At 38.8% G+C, this 22785-nt stretch overlaps 2 protein-coding genes across 5 annotated transcripts in view; both read left to right on the forward strand.

Moving 5' to 3' along the window:
- Nucleotides 1-9858, forward strand: part of SNRPB2 (small nuclear ribonucleoprotein polypeptide B2) — a 178331-nt gene extending 168473 nt beyond the window's left edge. Inside the window, exons 1-7 of one of the 3 annotated variants that reach the window (XM_007525753.2) lie at nt 1033-1165; nt 2599-2696; nt 3400-3572; nt 5580-5720; nt 6666-6716; nt 8683-8771; nt 9485-9858. In XM_007525753.2, the coding sequence (XP_007525815.1) occupies nt 2633-2696; nt 3400-3572; nt 5580-5720; nt 6666-6716; nt 8683-8771; nt 9485-9644 (678 nt within the window). In that variant the 5' untranslated portion in view covers nt 1033-1165; nt 2599-2632 and the 3' untranslated portion in view covers nt 9645-9858. Of the gene's footprint in view, nt 1-1032; nt 1166-1340; nt 1462-2597; nt 2697-3399; nt 3573-5579; nt 5721-6665; nt 6717-8682; nt 8772-9484 lie in introns of those variants that run through there. The other 2 variants (XM_060186423.1, XM_060186426.1) reach the window with 2 other exon arrangements.
- Nucleotides 9859-13872: 4014 nt separating this feature from the next.
- OTOR (otoraplin) lies at nt 13873-18832 on the forward strand. Of its 2 annotated transcripts, XM_007525743.2 has the most exons (4): nt 13873-15387; nt 15711-15850; nt 16944-17054; nt 18135-18832. In XM_007525743.2, the coding sequence occupies exons 1-4, from the start codon at nt 15273-15275 to the stop codon at nt 18156-18158; spliced, it is 390 nt and encodes a 129-aa protein (XP_007525805.1). In that variant the 5' UTR covers nt 13873-15272; the 3' UTR covers nt 18159-18832. The 2 variants fall into 2 exon arrangements, with proteins under 2 accessions (XP_007525805.1, XP_060042414.1); XM_060186431.1 differs by lacking the exon at nt 18135-18832 and having other exon boundaries at nt 16944-17354.
- Nucleotides 18833-22785: the final 3953 nt, after the last annotated feature.

A 22785-nucleotide genomic window follows, 5' to 3' on the forward strand; every position in this document is an offset into this window, starting at 1 on the left:
TATCTTTTTTTTCTTTCTTTTTTTTTTGTTGTCATCGTTGTTGGATAGGACAGAGAAAAATGGAGAGAGGAGGGGAAGATAGAGAGGTGGAGAGAAAGACACCTACAGACCTACTTCACCTACAGACCTACTTCACCGCTTGCTGCAGATAGGGAGCCGAGGGCTCGAACAAGGATCCTTCCACAGTCCTTGAGCTTTGCGCCACCTGCGCTAAACCCGCGGTGCTACCGCCCGACTCCCCATGTAGAAATATCTTAAAACAAACACACAAAAGACTGTTTAAGGGGAAGACGAGATCTTGCTGATGTGCAGGCTCCTTGTAGGTGAGTTAGACACTCTCCAGTTCCTGTGCTTTGGGGGCCTCAGCATGAGATGCTTCTGGGATTCAAGCTCATTGGTAGAATGTGGGAAGCTGGTGTACCCAGAATCAAAACAGACATGAGGGGAGGCGCTGGCAGCAGCCAGAGCCCAGAAAAGGGCCTGTGAGAAGTGGGTACCATCCATCTGCCTGGTCCCCATGAAGGGCTGCAACTGTGAAACTAAATAGAACTTGGAAATATGGAAGACACCAATGTGTGAGGTAAAACCCGGTAAATTCCTAGTGGAGGAATGAAATTTCTTTCTTTCGTTTTTTTTTTTTTCTTTTAGGTTTTTAATGTAGTCAATATTGGGGGGATTAATAGTTTACAGTCAACAATAAAATGCAGCCATTGGTAAATATTTGACATTTCTCAGTTTTTTAATACTATATCTTTTTATTTTTATTTATAAAGTGGAAACACCGACAAGAGCATAGGATAAGAGGGGTACAATACCACACAATTCCCACCACCAGAACTCCGTATCCCCCCCTCCCCTGATAGCTTTCCTATTCTGAATGAAAAATTTTTTTCCCCCTAATCTCTTCACTCTATGGTCACAATGACCCAATGAAATCCCAGATGCTTACCACAAGCCTCCCCCCCCCCCTTATTTTTCCAGCCCTCAAATGTGCGCACGCGCAGAGCGATTCCCGCGCCTGCGGTGGGAAGTTAAGGAGTATCGATCAATTTGGTGCTCGATTTTTCTACATATCGGCGCTCGATTGAAGCGCCTGTTGTGTTATTTCCGGTACCTGGCTCCATTTCCGTTTTTTCGGTACTTTCTTGGACGTGGTTTAAGACTGGTGAGTTGGAGCACGTTTTAGCTGGTGCTCTGGGTTTCTCCGGCTGCAGTTGGCTCTCCGGCCAAACCCTCCCCTGTGCGATCCGAGAGTGGCGAAGCGAGGTTGTGAGATGGAGAGGCGTCTAGCCCGGCTCTCCCAGGAACTGATGTGAGAGAGGTCGGGGTGGACGCGCTGGCTCCCCAAACTCGAGCTGGTCTCGTGGGGCGTTAGAGCCACTTGCTTGGACCTCGGGCTGTGGCCTTAAGGGGGATCTGACTGTCTGGAGAGGACGGAGGCCCGCGTGTAGGGAGTGAAGGGTAACTACTGCTTATTCTCTTGTCCAAGGCGCCTGCGGCTCTCTGAACTTTTCCCCCTGGCTGTTGGTAGATGGAGGAAGCACCTCCGCGCCCCTTGCGATAGGCCAGGGCACCATCAAGCCTTCATTCAAAGATGATTGCGAGTGTCTCCTCTGCCTGTTCTCTCTGCCTTCATTTTGACTATGACGCCATTCTCGCTGTCTGCTAGACCTTAGTCCCCAGGGGTTCTGCTTAGGGGCGTCATGTGTCACCTTTCATGTGTTACCTGCACGGCCCGGTAGTAGGAGGCTCTTCCCTTTCCAGTCAGTCTGGAGTGTGAACCTACGTGGAAGTGTTTGGGAGATGAACACGTAAGTGGAGCACCCGAAAAAGTTAAAAAGCACAGGCACAATCTGCATCTAGGAACAATGCAAACAGGGCGTGAAATGGTGTGAATAGAGCTGAAAGCTGTGGGCTAAATCCCCAAGTAGCCTGCACGTCAGCTGTAATGTTAGGCAAGTCCCTTCACATGGAATAGCTATTAGTAACAGCTACTCTGTGTGATTACTGTGCATGCCGGAGTAGAAGCTAGAAAACAACATCTGACTCAGTCCTCCTTTGATATGCGTATGTGTCCTTATATGTACTTAAAATACTGTGTGTGCTCTCACCACCCCCATTTTTGCAGATGTGGATTTGAGAGATTAAGGTGCTTGCTCTTAATCAGGTCATAAGCATAGTCAGAATTTGAATTCAGATCTCTGTAGAACTAGAACCTGAGTTCTTACCCTCCATGCGTTATCTCCCAGCCTGCCAGTCTCTCAAGTACCCCGGAGTTGTCTTTTTAAAGTCAATTCATTAGACAAATGGGGAAGCAATGTCATTGGTCACTGAGGGAAAGATAATAAAACGAAAAAAAATCAGTGCATTGAATAATATAACGTTATTAAGGTATATATTATAGTCTACCGTGTTTTGAACCTGAGAACTTGCTTTTGTTTAAGAAGAAGAGCTATTGAATGTCGGAAAGGTTTTAAAGACTACTTCTAAAGTGACACTGATATTTGTAATTCAAAGAGAAATGAAAAGTTAACATGGAATCGTATCCTTTGCCCATACTGTTAGATGAACTTATAACAGACTATTTATTCTTTTTAGGCTATTTGAACAGTAACTCCAAAAAAAAAAAAAAATGGATATCAGACCTAATCATACAATTTATATCAACAACATGAATGATAAAATTAAAAAAGAAGGTAAGTGATTTTTAGTTCACAAGGTATGTTTCATTACTATATTTTAAAAAATTGTGCTTCAGATCTTTTCCTGTCATCTTTCTTAGCGTCTGCGGTAATGATCTGTTCCTTTTTATATAAAAGTAGTTAAACTTTGAGCCTGCAGATACTTCAGTTGGATTGTGTTCTGTTTTGCTATGCCTGTGACTCAGTTAGAACCCAGACACCCTATTGCTTCGGAGGAAGGATGTTTCAGTACAGTTCTTTTGTGTTTTTCCCTACCCCCTACTCCACATACACACGCACACTCGCATGAGCATCAGCCTGGAATGATGAAGCCCTGGTGATAACAAAAATATATTTAGATTTATTTTTAATGTCATTTTTGGGTTCTGTGAGGTATTTAAGAATGAGTACCAAAACTGCTGTGCCATATGTGGTACTGAGAATTGAATGGGCCCTTGTGTATGCACATTCTGCACTCTGCCACTGAGCCACTTCCCCAGCCACATTAAGATTTTTTAATATAAAAATAAATAGAAATGTATTGAATCTGCTTCAATTCACAATTATTTTAAGTAACTAGTAGTATGATGTTTTCACTAAAATATATGACTTTGTATAAAATAGATGAATGATAGGGAGTTTGTGGTACAGTACCATTTTATGAAGCTTTGTTATTGTTTATTCACAAATAACTTACTTCTCTTCTAATTTTATGCAGAATTAAAGAGATCCCTATATGCCCTGTTTTCTCAGTTTGGCCATGTGGTGGATATTGTGGCTTTAAAGACCATGAAGATGAGGGGACAAGCCTTTGTTATATTTAAGGAGTTGGGCTCATCCACAAATGCCTTGAGACAATTACAAGGATTTCCATTTTATGGTAAACCAATGGTGAGTTAGTCTAGACATGACTTTTTAACATTGATATTTTTGACAAGAATAACTGAGTTTGTTGTGGGTGGGCTGTTGATCATTGCAGAGTGTTTGACAACATCCCTGGTTTCTGCCAATCCTATATAGCAGTATCTCTAGTCAGTGGTACCAGCAATGGGAATTATTTGTCCCTGTTGGGCAGAATCACCTCTGGCTGAGAACCACTAGCCTGGACCAGCCAAATAAGAGACATAACTGAGCTCACTCATTTTGACAGGTGATGCACATGGAGAGCAGGTCACCCAGCATCTTCAGAAAAAAAGGCTGAAAAGCTACAGAAGTTCGGAGATGATCCTTGGGATCAAGTCATAATTAGTCTAAGCTGTTAGCCTACTCCATTTGCATAAGCACGGTTGCTTGTGGGGATACGTGTACTCCTATTTCAACAGTCCAGAGCAGCTGCAGAATACCTTTCGTACTAATGTGTAGTCTTCGTCCCTCTTGTTTCCTCAATGCTTTATGTCTAGTTGAAATTGTAAAAAAAAAAAAAAAAAAAGATAGTAGTGCTCTTGATTTTTGTCAGATTATTTACTTTCAAAGGCATGATACTTAAAATGTCTCATTCCCTTAAAACTGAAATCAAATCCTGATTTTTTTTTTTTTTTTTTTTAACCAGAGTACTGCCCAGTTTTGGCTAACGGTGGTACATGGGATTGAACCTGGGATTTTGGATCCTCAGACATGAGAGTCTTTTTGCATAACCATTATGCTATCTCCCCCCCCCATCAAATTCTTACAAGACAAATTTAGATAATTTTTTTTTTGGGGGGGGGGGAAATTTCACAAAGTCCATTTATCTATCAATGGAACACTATCATTATAAGTAAGTTAATTATTTCATCTCTCATTGGCAACCCCCTAAGTGATTCTGAATTCTTTTTTTCTTAGATTTTCCTTTTTTTAATTTTTATTTATAAAAAGGAAACACTGACAGTGTTTCCTTTTTATAGATAATGATTTTGAGGATTATTGTAAATTTTTTTTTTGTTTGGTTGTTTTTATTAGAGGATGAGAAGCACCTGGCATATTCAGTGCCTGAAATGGAATTAGGGGCCTCATACATACAATTCCTTCAGTTTGCTACTGAGTTATCCCTCCTTGCTCCAGAACTATTGTATTTAGATGTGATCAGAGTGGTAATATTTAGCTCTTACCACTCTTGGAAGAAAATTGGTATTTGAGCTATCTTTGAGATGATGCTTTAGCCTAGGGGCAAACTACTTAAAGTTGACAACCTGTTCTCCCCTTTGTACTTGTTAGAAATGCAGTCTCAGACCTCATCCAGCCTACTGTAGTACAATAGAATCTGCACTTTTTACAAGTTCTCCAGGTAATTGGAGTGCACATTAAAGTAAATTAGACACTCTCCTAGGTTGGTGCTTTTCAGTGCATTCTTGCTGTCTCCCAGGTGCATAATGATCCTGCTGACTACAGCACAGTTAGAATAACTTAAGTGGCCTGGTTGTATTAGTAATGTTACTATTCTTTTGTTTCAGTGCATTTTAAATAAACAGTAATGCCATTGCTTCTCATTTCTTTTAAAACAGTAGATTCAAAGCAAACGTTCATTTTTGGTCTTAGGTGTTTGCACGTTGGAATTAACATCCTTATGACAATGTTCCATAACTAATAAACACAGCTTTACCCTTTTTTTTGAGTCTCTCTGCTGAATGATGTATAACCTGCCAGTGCAGTCTTCTCTGTTGTTTTATTACATGGAAAATGCTATGGTGCAGGCTTTTTCCCATATGGAAAACTTCTTTTCCTTCGAATAGTTAAATCTAACTAATCATAAACCACAATTTATTGTCAATTTGGCAGTCAGTATGCTCAACAGATTTCCTTAGGGATGGCTTTAAAATTAGCTTTTATTGTATTTGAATAATGAAGTTTGAAATATTAATGACCAGTGTAAACAACCTCCAGCATAATGGAGAGTAACCTGTTTTCAAATACTTATGTCAGCGAATCCAGTATGCAAAAACAGATTCTGACATAATATCCAAAATGCGTGGCACTTTTGCTGACAAAGAAAAGAAAAAAGAAAAGAAAAAAGCCAAGACTGTGGAACAGACTGCAACTATTGCAAACAAGAAGCCTGGTCAGGTAAGGTAGATAAAAGCCGATGTTTAATGTTAAAAATTACGTAGGAATGCCTGCCTTTTACTTGAAGGTTTATCTTTGAGTCATATTTTGATGTAGATTTTAGACTGAGTTCTAACATTTTAGTGTTTCTGTTTAACCAGGAAATTAAAATGGGAACCCCTATGTATATCAGTGTACATAAACATTTTTATCTGATTGAATGATTCTTAGTTCTTAGTCATTAAATTGTTAATATCAGTTGGCTTCTCAGGTTGTGCTGTAAATATTGGGTTGTTGGAAAAGTCATGATACATTTTTACATTGAAATAAATCAAATTTTTACATTTTACATCATGACTTTTTTTCTTTTACCAGAGCACTGCTCAGCTCTGGCTTGTGGTGGTAGGGGGCTTAGACCTGGCACCTTGGTGCCTCAAGCTTGGGAATCTGTTTGCATAACCATTATGCTAGCTCTCCTGCCTTGACATGAATATCAGGTGTGAGTCCTCCACTGAAAACCGCTTGCTTTGAACAGTCCAGGAATCCAAAGTCTAATTTAAAGCATAATCCAAATAAAAATGACGTTGTCATCCCAAAAGTAGTTAATTCTAGATTGAGAATGGTTAGATATTAGTTTTGTTAAGTATAATGCTGGTATTAGTTTAAGAAAAAAGCAAAAAAAGACCCCTGCTTTGTTTTATTCTTAATATTTCTGTAAATTTTTTAAAGCTTAGAGGTGAACATATGATAGTTACCAAAGTTAAGGGCTGAACTTTGCAAAAATATTTGATGAGTTAAATACATGAGTTTGCATCAGAGCTGAGATATAAATCCTTAGAGTAAAATTAAGTGGAACAAAAAATCCGTTTAAGTTAATGCTTTGCTTCAGTAATTGTAAACATGAATACCTGCTTTTTCTTAAGAGAGATTGGAAATCTTAACTGTTTTTCTATTTCTTTTGCTTAGGGAACTCTAAATTCAGTCAGTACTCAAGGCAGTTCAACACCAAATCCTCAGGTAATTTTTTTTTCATATTGTGCTTATTTGAAAATAAAATTAAATCACACAGCCTACAAAAAGAAACCTGAAAATTATAACTCTTTCATGTAAAGACCCTTCTCCTCGCAGCATCTTAACTTTCTTTAAGAGGAAAAAACAAAACATTTTATTCCCTTACTTTCCATAATGAACCAGTAATGAAATCGAAGTGACAGGCTTTAAACTCTGTATGTGCTTAGAATAAAATTGTTCTTTTTCCTGCAGTATTTAGTCAAGAAACATAACTTGGGGAAGCTGTCCAGGTGCTGACAGTTTCATTCTAGTTAGCTGAAGCAATAAACTCCTTCCTAGTAGAATTACACTCTTTGGATGTGTTTTCTTTTTTTTTTTTTTAAATATTTATTTAATTTATTTATTCCCTTTTGTTGCCCTTGTTGTTTTATTGTTGTAGTTATTATTGTTGTTGTCATTGTTGGATAGGACAGAGAGAAATGGAGAGAGGAGGGGAAGACAGAGAGGAGGAGAGAAAGATAGACACCTGCAGACCTGCTTCACTGCCTGTGAAGCGACTCCCCTGCAGGTGGGGAGCCGGGGTTCGAACCGGGATCCTTATGCCGGTCCTTGTGCTTTGCGCCACCTGCGCTTAACCCGCTGCGCTACAGCCCGACTCCCTTTGGATGTGTTTTCTTAGTTCCCTTTGTTCTGTTCAAATAAACACTAAGCTTCCTTCTGTTCAAATAAACACTAAGTCTCTTTATAGAGCTGTCTTAGGAACTTCTTACTAAATTTCCTTGGTAAAACTGCAGAAGGAAAAACCTTACATACTGGTAGTTTCATGATTGCTTCCTTGAATAACTTGAATCTGGTCAAATCTTAAATCTGGAGAATTCCTCTCATCAATGAGACTTTTACCCTTTGGTGTATTTGCATTAAACTATATGTAAATAAAACCTATTTCCCTTTGAGTTCTTTGACCAGCTGCAGTTGAGTTCATAATTGCAATCACTTAATTCATCAGTTCTCAACCATTGTTTTATATATATATATATATATATATATATATATATATATATAATTTTTTTCTAATTTATTTCCTTTTGTTGCCTTTGTTATTTTTTTTTTTTATCATTGTAGTTATTGTTGTTGGATAGGACAGAGAGAAATGGAGATGGAAGCAACTCCCCTGCAAGTGGGGAGCCGGGGGCTCCAACCAAGATCCTATGCAGGTCCTTAGCGCTTTGCACCAAGTGTGCTTAACCCGCTGCGCTACGGCCTGACTCCCACCAATTGCTTTTTCACTTTACCTTTTCTCTCTAAACTAGGCCTCCCAGGTACCAAAGTACTTATAGGAAACCTATAAGGAATTTATGTCTTTCCCCTTAATGTCTGTCCCAAAATCTTAGGGTGAGGATATTGAGTACCAAGTCAGTAACAGTACTTATTTCAACTCAACTTATATAGCTAGATGCTATTTATATCTCATTTACTTGCAAAAGCATATTTAATGTCACCAGATAGTGATTCTAAGTGGTAATCTTTCTAGTTCCATGTTTCCTTAAATGCTGGGAAGTAATAAATAATGTAGAAGAATTGAAGATACCTGTGTTGCTTGCTGTTCAAGGAACTAGGCGAGAAAGGGTGATATTGCCTATGACTAATTCCAGCTGCTTAAGACTTAGAGATTGTTTTTAAAACTCTTAGTCATGTATTTTTAAGAGTTAATAAGGTTTGGCTTTCATTTTTGTGTTAAGAACTGACTTGAATATGTGTTTTATTCAGTTAGTATTGGGCAGTTAGCTATTGGGCTTATACTTGTCTGGTGGAATTATTTTTCCACTTTAGTGTTTGATGTAGTTAGATTTCTTAAGCCTTAATAAACTGGAATGTGAAATTTTAGATTTTCATGAGACAAATAGTCTTAAATGCTTTTTGTACATAGCTGTCTTTAATTCAAAGCTACCTTTATCTTTTTTTATTTTAATAGGTCCCTGATTACCCTCCAAACTACATTTTATTTCTTAATAACTTACCAGAAGAGACTAATGAGATGATGTTATCCATGCTGTTCAATCAGTGAGTTTTTTTAATCAACAAATATGTTCTGAGTGTGTGAGAGGACAAATACACATCCTTGAGTTCAATCCATTTGTGTATCACAACTTTCTTACAGGTTCATTTATTTGGTCTGGTATTAATCATGAATTGAATCTCTTGTCTGCAAATTAAAAGCTAATGTTTAAATCATTAATTCTTTTTTTATTATTTATTTTCCTTATTGTTTTTCATCATTGTTGTAGGTATTGTTGTTGTTGTTCTTAGATAGGACAGAGAGAAATGGAAAGAGGAGGGGAAGACAGAAGGGGGAGAGAAAGACAGACACCTGCAGACCTGCCTCACCGTTTGTGAAGTGACTCCCCTACAGGTGGGGAGCCGGGGGCTCGAACCAGGATCCTTTCACTGGTCCTTGCGCTTCGTGCCACGTGCACTTAACCCACTGCGCTACCGCCCGACTCCCAAATCATTAATTCTTCTTGAGTAAAAAACGAAAGTCAAATTGGATGACAAAAATAAGATTAGGAATAAAATTATTCCTGCATTCCTTTCATAATTTTGATAATATTTCCTTTTTTTTTTTTTTTAAACTCTCTTAGTGTTTTCTGTAAGATTTGTTTTTTTCCTGGAAGTTGGCTAATAAATTTGGACACAAAATAGACATTTATGTATTTGATATCATTTGTATGTTTACATGTATTTGTGTATACGTAAATTGTTTTTCTCCTTCATAGGTTTCCTGGTTTTAAGGAAGTACGTTTGGTACCTGGAAGACATGACATTGCTTTTGTTGAATTTGAAAATGATGGACAGGCTGGAGCTGCTAGGGATGCATTACAAGGATTTAAGATCACTCCATCCCATGCCATGAAGATTACTTATGCCAAGAAATAACATCTTGGAGAGTTACCTGTGAAGGACTTACTTATAGTGTTTGTTTTGGTAACATTTCATTAGGCCAATTAATTAGGGATAGAAGTTGGGGGGAGGGGTAAATAATGAAAATTTTGTGGATTTAAAAAGTCACCTAGTTTTTCTTAAGCCTTAGTGAGCTGTAAAGTATTAAGAACTTAATTTTGTATAATAAACTTTTGTTTGTATTGTATAAGTGATGTTTTATTGACCCATTCTCCCATCATGAAGTGCTTATGCAAATGTATGCTCATGCTTTTCTTGATTTTTTTTTTTTTGAGTAGCTGTTGGTGGAGAAACATTTTACTAAATACTTGTACCTATTTATTTCAAGTCAAATCAGTCTTTTGAGGGTGAATCTTAGTCATTGATATGTTTAAACGCTAAAAAAATATATTTCTACATATAGTGAAATGGGTTATAATAACTAGATTAGTTCACACTGTGTTGTGCAGAGACAGTATATTGACAGATAGAAACTGTAGTGGGAGGGCTCACATCTTCATTGTAAGCCTAAGGTTAGAGGTATTTTAATGTTTGGGTATAAAGCAAGCATTTTGTTTATTCAAATTATCCAGCAGAGATATAATGAATGTGAAATACTAAGTATTTATACTGTATTTGATTTGTCCTCAAGCAGTATTTAAATTACAGTATTCATATGGATCATTTATATAGCCTGTTAAACTATAGATTCAAACTAAACAGACCTGGGGTCAGATCCAAGAAACTTTCTTTTCCTTGCTTGTTTGCCACCAAGGTTATTTCTGGGACTTAGTTCCTACACTATTTCACCATTTCTGGCAAGTATTACTTTTTTTTAAATAGAGGATGAGAGGATAGACAGGATAGGCACTTGCAACTCTGCTTCACAGCTCATGAAGCTTTCTTTCTGCAAGTAGAGACCTGGGACTTGGGTCCTCATACATGGTAATATGCACTTGACCAGAGGAGCCACCTAAAAGGCACATGAGAGATTTCTTTCTTTTTTTTTCTTTCTTTTTTCTTTTCTTTTCTTTTTTTTTTTTATAAAAAGGAAACATTGACTAAACCAGAGGATAAGAGGGATTCAACTTGACTGGGAGTATGGATCGACTTGTCAATACCCAAGTTCAGCAGGGAAGCAATTACAGAAGCCAAACCTTCAACCTTCTGCATCCCACAGTGACCTTGGATCCATACTCAAAGAGGGTTAAAGAATAGGAAAGTTAGGGGAGGGGATGGGATACGGAGTTCTGGTGGTGGGAATTGTGTGGAGTTGTACCCCTCTTATCCTATGGTTTAGTCAGTGTTTCCTTTTTATAAATAAAAAATTTTAAAAATAAATATCTTACGGGACCTGGTCTATATCTAGGTTTTGGGACTTTGTTAGGAAGTGAACCACCTGGAATGGAATTAGAATCCTATGAAAGGAAAGGTGTCACCTGAGTAATGAGGGTGAAGGGTTGACATTCCATGCCTGACGTTTCTGGGCACAGTCTAAAGTGAAGCATGCTGAGGTGGTACTCATTGCATTGATTAGGTTGGAATTAGCAGATCCAATATCATTTGGTATGAATTGAGAGAAGCATGCAGGAAAGTGAAACCCACCCTAGAGGTTCTAGGACTAGGAAATACAGGATATATAGAGGAAGCAGGAGGTTCCTGCTGTCTTAGCACGTTATGATTGGGCCCTCCTCAATCGCTATCGAACAGGGAACAGGCCATGGCCGGTGCGCCGCTATGTTCCATCACTTGGGAGCCAGAGATGACCCGAACTGCCCCTGCGGCTACAGACAGACTATGACCCACATAGTCAACGACTGTCACCTCTCCAGATTCAAAGGAGGTCTCGAAACTTTACATCAGGCTCAACCTGACGCTGTTGACTGGCTACGGAAGAAGGGCAAATGCTAGAAGAAGAAGAAGGGTTTAGGAAGACAATAGATAGTTATTGCTATAATCACATTATTTGGCAATTGGGTAAACTTTGAAATATCCCTTTGTTAGGATTTTCTGTGTTATACACAACATACCATTGCCGGGCCTTAAGCCAGCCCCACCCCATGCTCCATTGCTGATACTATGGCCTATATATATAGTCATTGTTTTTCCTGAATGATCCCCACCTTTGATCCACTTTCTACCTGGAGACCCACCCTGCCTCCAGGGTATTAATTCCACTGGTTAAAACCTTCGCAACAGTTGCTAAGGGAGTTTCTACCTTAGCCTGCTCTTTTCTTTTCTCCACCCCTTTCCCTAGCCGTTTCCTTTTCCGACTTATCGCTTCTGGTTCTAATAGATAAAAGCATTGTCTGATCAATAAAGACATTGCATTCCCACTCCTCCACGAGTTCCTGGTCTCTCTCCTGCGATGCTAACCTGGTAACCATAATTTATGTCCTTTGACATTATTTGTATATAGCTGTGCCACCGGTTGCTTCTGTTTTCCCTAGTCTAAGCTTTTTTTTTTAATATTCCCTTTTGTTGCCCTTGTAATTATTGTTGTTATTAATGTCATTGTTGCTGGATAGGACAGAGAGAAATGGAGAGAGGAGGGAAAAACGGGGAGAGAAAGACACCTGCAGACCTACTTCACCACCTGTGAAGCAACTCCCCTGCAGGTGGGGAGCGGGGGGGGGGGGGGGGGGGTGTTCGAACCGGGATCCTTATGTTGGTCCTTAACTTTGTGCCACATGCGGTTAACCCACTGTGCTACCGCCCAATTCCCTTGATCTAAGCTTTTAAGAGAGTCAACATATCAAAGACTCAGCCTATGTATTAAAAAAGATTCAGTCTGTGCTTTAAAAAGTTTGAGACATTCAATTTTTCCCCTCTCATTAAATAGTGATTTATATGACTACAGATTAATAGGAGTGTACATAAGGACCATTCTCACCACCAAAAGACTGGGAATTTTGTCTCAATGAATGCCCATCTTGGATGAATAGCAAATATTTTTCTGGCTGTTAATGATAGTGCAATGAGTAAAATAAAGTGTGTCATCCACCCCCAATCATAGTCTTTTAATTATAGAATCAGGAACACAAGCCACTGAATAAGACATGACAGATAGTGCTGCATGAATTAGAGCAGTGCACCATGATCGTTGGATGAATGGATTTGGATTGTAGTACAGAATGTGCCTTTGATAAACTGGTCTGTCCGTGGAGATATCTTGATCAGAGACCAGAACCATATCTGGAGGAAAAGAATCCCAGGCAGTAAGCTCAAGAGAGTCAAAAGTGGAAATCTGATGAGCTCAGTGCCTGCACCATGAATCCTCTGCTCCTGGAAGCCATTATTTTCTCTTGTTGCCCATGTTGTAGCCTTGTTGTGGTTATTGTTGTTGTTGTTGATGTTCCTTGTTGGATAGGACAGAGAGAAATGGAGAGAGGAGGGGAAGACAGAGAGAGAGAGAAAGAGACACCTGTAGACCTTCTTCACTGCCTGTGAAGTGACTCCCCTGCAGGTGGGGAGCCGGGGTTTGAACCAGGATCCTTACTCTGGTCCTTGTGCTTTGCCCCACCTGCGCTTAACCCGCTGTGCTACCACCTGACCGCTGCCTACTCCCATTTTCATACTTTATAAGAACCACAGCCTCCATTTAAGGAACTTTAGACAAGCAATGAATTTAGGAACTAAGATAATTAAAAGTCTTAAATTTAAAGATTACATCTGACAAGCTAGAGAAAGATTTTAAGCAAGTTCAGGATTGACAGTCTTCTGGATTCCTAGTGCAGCAGTATCCTGAGCACAGCTACCAGACAACTATTTGCTAAATTATCACAAGATTAAATTCCTATTTGCAAACAAAATTTTAGAAAATTGCCCCCAGTATCTGTCCTATCTCTGTCCTCTTCAATGTTAGGATATCTCAGACCTGCCTAGCATGTGTTCAAAAGACTTGACATTTCTTATTTTTAAAGACTTATTTATTTTGATTGCCCAAAGAAATCACTGGGGCTTGGTGCCTACATAATGTATCCACCCACGGCTCTCAGAGGCCTTCCTCTCCCCTTTTAATTTTTTTCTTCCTTCCTTCCTCCCTCCCTCCATTCCTGGTCTAAGATCCCTTTTTCAGTCACTGTTAGAACAGTAACCCAGAATATAAATTCTCAAAATATATTTGTTCCGGGAGTCAGGTGGTAGCGCAGCGGGTTAATCGCAGGTGGCACAAAGCACAAGGACCAGCGTAAGGATCCTGGTTGGAGCCCCAGGTTTGCTCCCCACCTGCAGGGGAGTCGCTTCCTCCTCTCTGTCTTTCCCTCCTGTCTCCATTTCTCTCTGTCCTATCCAACAATGATGACAACAACAATGATAACTACAACAATAAAACAAGGACAACAAAAGGGAATAAATATTTTAAAAAAGTGTATTTGTTGACTAAATGCAATCAGGTACTAATGCTTCAACTTTTGGTTACTCTTTCCTCAGAAAAGATACCCAGAAGCAGGGTTGGAGGTGGGTTACACAAAACTATTTCCTTCAGTGTGATCCATGATGCATAAAACTGAATTGCAAAAGTTTCAAAGGGAGGAGCTGGAAAATAGATAGTTTCATTTTTCTAAATCCATCGAACCCTTTCTTCATTAGAGTCTGTATGTGACTATAACCAGTGTTATATGACTAGGGGCTGGTTGAGGGCACACTACCATGCTTAAGGATCCAGGTTCAAGCCCCCAGTTGGTCCCTGCCTGCAGGAAGGAAGCAAGCAGTGCTAAAGGTGATTGATTCCTCTGTATCTTCTCCCCTCTCAATATCTCTCTGTCCTATCAAATTAAAGAAAGGGGGAAATGGCTGACAGGAGCATTGGATTCAACATGCAGGCACCATGATGAATGCCCCAGCAATAATTCTGTTATCAAAATAAAAATAATAATGCATATCTGCTGTATGACAGATTAGATTCTAAAAATCCTATCAGGGATGATTCATACACTTCAGCATTTATCTAATACATATTATTTATCTAACTTTTAGCATTATTTATCTAATATATAAAGAAATGTTTATGAGGTCGGATGGTGGCACACGTGTTACCATGTACAAGGGCTCCAGCCATCAGGCCTCACCTGCAGAGAGAAAGCTTTGCAAGTAGTGAAGCAGTGTGTCTCTCTCCCTTTCTGTCACCCTCTTCTCTCTCTGGTTGTCTCTATCCAATAAATAAATAAAGATAATAAAAGAATTTTAAAAATAAATGTTTATTAATTGAATTTGCTAAAATAAAAATTATTTGTACTAAAAAATTTTCAACAGATTTCTGCAATTAGCATACCTTTGCTCACAAAATATAAAACTTGAACTAAAAGAATGATTTAAAATTTCTCACAGCTCTTTAAATAATGCCCTATTGATGCAGTAATCCATCACTAAAATGTTCTCAATGATCCTGGATCATCTGGGATATAAACGATGTATAAAAAAAGATAGTGAATTTTGGAAAACCAGATGTTAAATAGCTCTGGCAGCCCAGTAGCTGTTACAAAAGCAGAAGGATCACCAGTAGATACCCTCCCATTGGTCCAGGGCTTTAACCAAATGCCTGGATTTTGCATAAAAGGCAGGAATCACCAGAACCTGTCTCCACTTTCAATCAAAGAGGAACTGCAATAACAGCAGAAAAAGAAGATGGCAAAACTATTGTTACTTTTGCTCCCAGGACTTATGATCGTAGGTGCTGTGCATGGAATATTTATGGGCAGACTTGCTTCCAAGAAACTCTGTGCAGATGACGAGTGTGTGTGTAAGGATATTTTTATGCCTTTTGTTACCTTTCTACTGTATAATTGAAAACATAGCTACAAATCTGATTGTGTTGAAGTGATTCTTTTCTAATGTGTATATGATTAGCATTGCTTCTCCTGGGTCTTATTATGGAAAATTCATTTTGCTAAGGTTGGATATAACTATAATACTTTGGATATGTTACTCTTCTGTAAGTGAAGATAAATAGTGAACTCGAGGTATTAGTCACTCTGATTTCCTAGTTTTCTAATATCTCACCTCTTTACTGTTATAAAGTCAATGAGGCCCAAAATAGTCATTTTAATGTTCTTTCTCTTCCAGACACTATTTCTCTGGCCAGAGCTCAAGAAGATTACAGTGCTCCCGACTGTAGATTCATTAATATTAAAAAGGGGCAGCAGATCTATGTTTACTCAAAGCTGGTAAAAGAAAATGGAACTGGAGAATTTTGGGCTGGCAGTGTAAGATGAAATTACTGAAAATATGCGTATATCTTTACAAATGTTGCTCTGAATTTTCCCTCGAATACCTACCTTTAATGCATTTTAATGTTTTAACCTAGCTGTTAAGAACAATGTAGAGATTGTGAATACAGATATAAATATACATTTGCTTTTATTGAATTAAAAAACAAGACCATACAGACCAATTGTAGGTTTATGTGATATTTTGGCAAGAAAAATAAGTCAAATACATAGGGGCTTGAACATCCTGAAGAGTTTGAATCCCACTCAAAAATGTTTGAGAGGATTTTCCAATGAAAAAGCATGTGTGTTGGCAGTCAGTCTAAGTTTCACTATTTTAAAGGAAACTTTAGCACCCCATTTAATTCCAGAAGATCTATTTTCTGCAGTTAAAACACACAAGGGTAGCCCTGGGGAGTGATGGAGCAGGATTGATTTACTACTCTACTCTGTAACTCCCGAGATTGACTATTCACAAGTAATAAAGAACTGAATCTTAACTTCATTCAAATGTCTGGCCATATGAACTTTACAAAACTGAAAGATATGTGCTCTCTAAATAAAAAGTGCCTGTTTATTTTTTCCTTTCAATTTTCAGGCATATAAAATTTATGGGCTCCAAAAAGACTTCAACCTGCTCACAGATTGCATAAAATAAAGGAATGTTAAAGTAATGAGACACTCTAGCTGGACCACACCAATAAATAAATAAATAAATAAATAAATACATAGTATCTGTGGCTTAACTTAATTGCTCTAAGCTGACTTACATATTGGCTCAGAGCCCAGGAATCCAGAATGAAAAGTAAGGCACTGACAATAGTTCTCACTAACTGAGAAGAAGTTGCCTAAAGGTTCCTTGAGAGGGACTCATATAAGCTTTCCTTGGATTCTTTTTTTTTTTTATTATTAAGTTAGAGTGAGTTTATGTCTTTGTTTTTTTTATATAAAGGCTATTTATTTATTTTTGAGAAAGAGAGAGGAACTAGAGCATCATTCAAGCACATATGATATTGGGGATTGGACCCAGGAACTCCTACTTAAGAGAATGCTTTACCTACTGCACTTTATCACCATTTTTGGCGCTCAGGTTTATGGTGACCTCCATGAGGATGAGATGGGAACTGTGGGTTATTTCCCCAGGAACTTGGTTGAGGAGCAACATGTATACCAGGAAGCCACCAAGGAACTTCCCACCACGGTAAGCTTCTCAGAGATGGCTAGGGAGGGACTCTTGGAATAATGTAAGCTGCTGTTGAAAATGTGTCAAGCAATTTAGAAGTGTCAGGCAAAGTGATTCACTTTCAATGGTGACTTCTCTGAGAGACTTGGTAGAGCATTTATACCTATTATCTGTGTGATGCATACACTTTCTTTACTGACATCCTTTTCTAAATGCAAAAGAGTCAGTGTCATGAAGAAAGGGATTAAGACAATATTAATTGACTTGTACTGATGCTTGCAGTCATTTACTAAGGATTTGGGCAAAGGAAAAAAATTAGAAGTGGTATTCAATAATGTCAAAATATTTTGGAAAAAATATTTGAAAGCCTTGTTATCGATAGATACCCTACTTATGTGTGGAAATACTAAGCTCTTTCTAGGTTCCTGGGGTCTTACAAATCCAGGACAAAAGCTTAAACTCCCTTTTAACTACTTTGCAATATGGTGGTTTTGAAGCTATTTTCCTAGACATTATTTTGTTTAACAACTTCAAAACCTTGCCCAATCTGCACAAACAGAACATCTTCGTTGCTTCTTAGTACTGGGCTGAATGCATCAGATAACCATTGATTAAATGTATAAGAACCTATATGGTGGGAGTCGGGCGGTAGTGCTTCAGGTTAAGCGCACGTGGCACGAACTGCAAGGACCAGAGTAAGGATCCAGGTTGGAGCCTCTGGCTCCCCACCTGCAGGGGAGTTGCTTCACAGGTGGTGAAGCAGGTCTGCAGGTTGTCTATCTTTCTCTCCCCCTCTCTGTCTTCCCCTCCTCTCTCCATTTTTCTCTGTCCTATCCAACAATGACGACATCAATATCAACAATAATTACAACAATAAAACAACAAGAGCAGCAAAAGGGAATAAATAAATAAAATATATTAAAAATAACCTACCTGGTGAGTTGTTTTTGATTTAAAATAATAATTATGCCATACTTTGGGGTTCACTCTCTATTTTAAATCTACATTTCCCATTGGTTACCAATAGTTTTAAGTAATGTAAAAGCATACACATGTTTTCTGGTTCTACTTTTTCAGCTCAATTTTTTTTTCCTCCAGGATATTGACTTTTTCTGCGAGTGAAAAATCACAGGAAACACCAAAAAGAAAGATAAAAGCAAAAATACCCCAAAACATATGTCCCTGGTTTCTGACTTTTGTTTCAAAGATTTGTTATACTATAAGGCTGGGATTTGGAGGTGGCTGCCGCTGGGTCTCCACTCTCACTTGGGTCAAGAATGTTTGTCTCAAGTGGATCAGTTGAAAGCAGAGAATTATTTTTCAGTCTAGAGAATCCTTGCTTTTACAGGGAGGTCATATAGACATTCGTTTACTTGTAGCTGTTTCTAAATAGAAATTCTCCCCTGCTCGCTGACTCCCTGTACATAAACTTCATAGGTCGCAGATCTTTCTTTTGGAAATGATGTTTTGTACGTGTTTGTCCTGGCCAATTGAAAAGTAATAATGTATGTGAAGGAGCTATAGCATTGAGAAGTATTCTTGGATTATTGTTATTTTCAATGTTTGATGCTTTGGGGAATGTGAAGCTGTTGGGGTGTGGGAATTGTCTGTCATCATAGCAGTTTGGACTATAAATTTCCTTTATTTAAAATGTCTCAAAGGACCAGAGAGGTAGCTTACCTACCAGCATGGTATATACGTTGCTATGAGTGAAGTTCAAGTTCAAACCCTGGAACCATATGGGAGATCCCGTGGCACTGAAGAATGCTACTATTCTATAGTTCCTCCCTCTCCCTCTCCCTCTCCCTCTCCCTCTCCCTCTCCCTCTCCCTCTCCCTCTCCCTCTCCCTCTCCCTCTCCCTCTCCCTCTCCCTCTCTCCTCTCCCTCTCCCTCTCTTTTCTCCTCTCCCCCATCACTATCTCTATCTGAATAAAAAAGTAGTCTGGGAGTGGTGAAATCTCACACACATATGGCCCTTAATCTGCATAAATAAAATTAAATGTCTCATCAATTATCTTAATTGAAAAAAAAAATTGCCTTCTAAATGATCATCCTACTCTTCCCCTAATTTTAAATAAGAATGTGTGTACCTATTGAGGAGTATACACATATTTATAATGTAAAAGTTGCCTTTGCTGTGTGCTTTCTCTGGATGTCATTCAAATTTGAAGTCAAAGCAAAAACAAGGAAAACAAGCAAAAGATTGAGTTATTTTATTTACTTTTATTTCAAATTTGAATTGCCTTTTCCTGTATAACTTTAGGATTAGTGTGTATCAAGAACTCTGGTAAGGAACTTGAGGCTTGGTCCCAATGAACTCACAAGTTTTCTGCTGAAAAATCTGCTTTGACTCTGCTGCTAGTGCAATGCATTTGATGTAGTCATGAGTTTTCGTATGTTTGCATATAATTAAAATACCCAAGACAACCATTTTTGAGTTGAAATTCTTTTAAAAAAATTTGGGGGGGGGGCATAGGTAGTGGCATACCTGGTTGAGTATACAATTTACCATGCACAAGGATCAGGGTTCAAGTTCCCTGTCCCACTTGCAGGGAGGAAAGCTTCAGGAATGGTGAAACAGTGCTGCAAGCATCTCACTTTTTCTCTTCCTCTCTGTCTCCCCCAATAAAATTGTTTTTGGTTCGCTTGTGTTGGGTTGTTTATGCAAACGTGTGTTTATGGGTTGTGTGGAATTAGGAGATTATGAGAAGTTTGAGGTTATTCTACATTTTGTCCTATCAAATTAAAAATAAATAAGCAAACATTTTCCACTTTGGGATGTGGAAAGCTTTGAGGAGCTGGGGGTGGACTTTGTTCCTCAGTTTTCTGTGGGCCAGTTCTACAAACACAAAGAAGAGGACATTTGGGACAAGTTGGGACTAGGACCCCAGTGTCTTTTTTTTCAGCTATGTACACCGGCTTTGGGGCAAAAAAAAAATTACATATATATATATGATCAGACTTTAATGGAAACCAGTCAAATAAAATGGTACCAAAACAAAAACCAAAAACAAAGAAGGAGGAGGAGGGAAGAGGAGGGGGGTAATGCACTCAGTTAAGCACATGTTACTATGCACAGGGACCCAAGTTCAAGCCCCCAGTTCCCATCTGCAGGGGGAAAGCTTCAAGAGCAGTGAAGCAGTGCCACAGGTGTCTCTTTCTCCCTTTCCTCTCAATTTCTGTCTCCAGTAACTGTTAGTGAGCTAAAATCAAACCACCATCCACTGCAAGGAAGCAAAAGATGTTTATTCACGAATTTGAATCCGGGCTGAGTGGTGACTGACAGCAGTCCACCAGCTCGGCCCCAAACAGGGCTCAAACCACACAATTTATAGGATTTCTGAATACACTCAGGGAGGGGGAACACATCACCTTATCAACCTATATCCAATAACAGGCTATAGAAAACGCAAAATCCAATCATTTCAAACTTAACAAAAACATGATCCATTCAAAGCAAAGCACGGGCTAGTTTCAAACATTGCAAAATCACACAACCAATAGAATCTAGCCAGGTAGGGTCACCACATCTTCCCACCATCAGCTGCCCCTTCCTAGAAAATAATTTCCTTGTGCAAAGGCCCTGATAAGCCTTGCCTGTTTGCAGGGTCTTGGTAAACAACTGGTGGCTTACTGATTAGATCCTGTTTTAAGGGGAAAGGGCAAGGAATTTTCCATCTCACACTAAGCAGAAAAGCAACTAAAAACTTTAAAACTACTGCATCTAACAGTAACTAAATAAAATATTAAAAATCAAAACAAACCAAACAAAAAATGACCCTGAAATCCCCAAACTAGTTTGTTTCCATCACATTTTATTTTGTGAATGACTTCATGCAGGTTTGAAGCTTCTTGACATTATTTTAAGGTAAGAGACATTTATCCCACTTTCATTTCTATGCAGCTCTCAATTGCTATACCTTGCTCTTTCAGAAACCCCATACCCTCTCACAAGATACCAAGCACCCTACTATATCCTTGGTCTGCCAAGCCAATTCCGCATCCAACACAAGGCCATCAACTTTTTTTACCAGTGAGTTGTAAGCAGCTACTTACTGGCCAGGACTGATTTTCCCACCCATTCCAGATGGCCAATTTGTGTTAAATGAATGAAAGAACTTAGCGGGAATTGTAAAGCCCATTTGTTAGAGGCTATAGAGTGCAAAGTGTCATTCACCCACTGGCACTTGGGAAGTGGTTATAAGGTAGACTCTCAGAGCCCAGTGCAGAACTTCTGAGTTAGAATCTGCATTTTTCTTATGAACCCCGAGGGGATTTGCAAGGAAGAAAAATCTTCCTTCTGTTATTTTAGTTTCTGTAACTGGACCTAACAAGTAAGCAAGAATAGTGACGAGGGCATAGAAGATAGCACATTTAGTCTGGGTTCAAGCCCTAGCACCACAGAGCAATACCACTGCAGTAGCGGAAGGAAGTTTTATGCTGTGGTGTCTCTCTCATTCTCCATCTGAAATAAAAGGAGTGAAAAGTCCAGGAATGATGAAATCACACATGCATGAGGCCTTAGAATAGCAAAACCAAAATAAAACAGCCTAACAAGAGGAAAGCATACATATTTTATTCATTATTTTTATGTGTACACACGTGGGAATATTCAAAAGGAACATTAGAGCCAAAGAAGTCATTAGGCACAGATATATATATATAAGAAATGACAATAAATTATGGAGTTATCACAAGACAAAGGAACTTGGGTTTGGGACAGTAAACTATAGGACAACATCTGGGAAATATATGAGATATTAATAGTTATTTTGACATGTTTGTAAACATCCACTACAGTGTTAACCAGAGTCTGGTGATAAGAATGTTCTCTTCCTGGTGCAATGAGGACATCTTCCTCAAGGGAAATTTTGTGGCCTGTTTTTTTTTTTTTTTTTTAATTATTATTGTTTACTAAAAAAATTTTACCACCAAAGATTTTTGCCTGCATGACTAATTCACTAGCCATTAATTAATTAATTAATTAATGTTTATTTTTTATAGAAACAGAGGGAGAAATTAAGAAGGAAAAAGGGTTAGAGAAGGATAGAGAAAGAGAGATACCTGTGACCTCTTGTGGAGATTCCCCGCTGTAGGGGGGACCCAGAAGCTTGAAGCCACATCTTTGTACATGGCAATGTATGTACTTTACTAGGTGTGTCACCAACTGACCCCCATGACCTGTGTTAAGGAAGAAAGTAAGAGGCCAGCGAACACCTTCTTGCATTCATTTTTTTAAATATAAATATTATTTATTTATTTTCCCTTTTGTTGCCCTTGTTTTTTATTGTCGTAGTTATTATTGTTGTTGTTATTGCTGTCGTCGTTGGCTAGGACAGAGAGAAATGGAGAGAGGAGGTTAAGACAGAGAGGGGGAGAGAAAGACAGACATCTGCAGACCTGCTTCACCGCCTGTGAAGCGACTCCCCTGCAGGTAGGGATCCGGGGGCTCGAACCGGGATCCTTACCCTGGTCCTTGCACTTTGCGCCACGTGCGCTTAACCTGCTGCGCTACCGCCCGACTCCCCTTGCATTCATTTTTATCTCAAGTAAAACAAGCAGCTTGTCAAGCATACTTCAAGGCGACATATTCAGAAAATCTTCAACCTGAAAGGTAGACCAACACTGATCTTTAGTTCTCTCTTCTTATCAGACATGTAAAGAAATTAAAAAAAAAAAAAAAGCTTAACCTGAGAGAAGTGAACCAATTCTTCCAGGGTTAAATAATATTTATTTTATAAAGAGTTC

This window comes from Erinaceus europaeus, chromosome 1 (genome assembly GCF_950295315.1).
Source record: "Erinaceus europaeus chromosome 1, mEriEur2.1, whole genome shotgun sequence".
NCBI lineage: Eukaryota > Metazoa > Chordata > Mammalia > Eulipotyphla > Erinaceidae > Erinaceus > Erinaceus europaeus.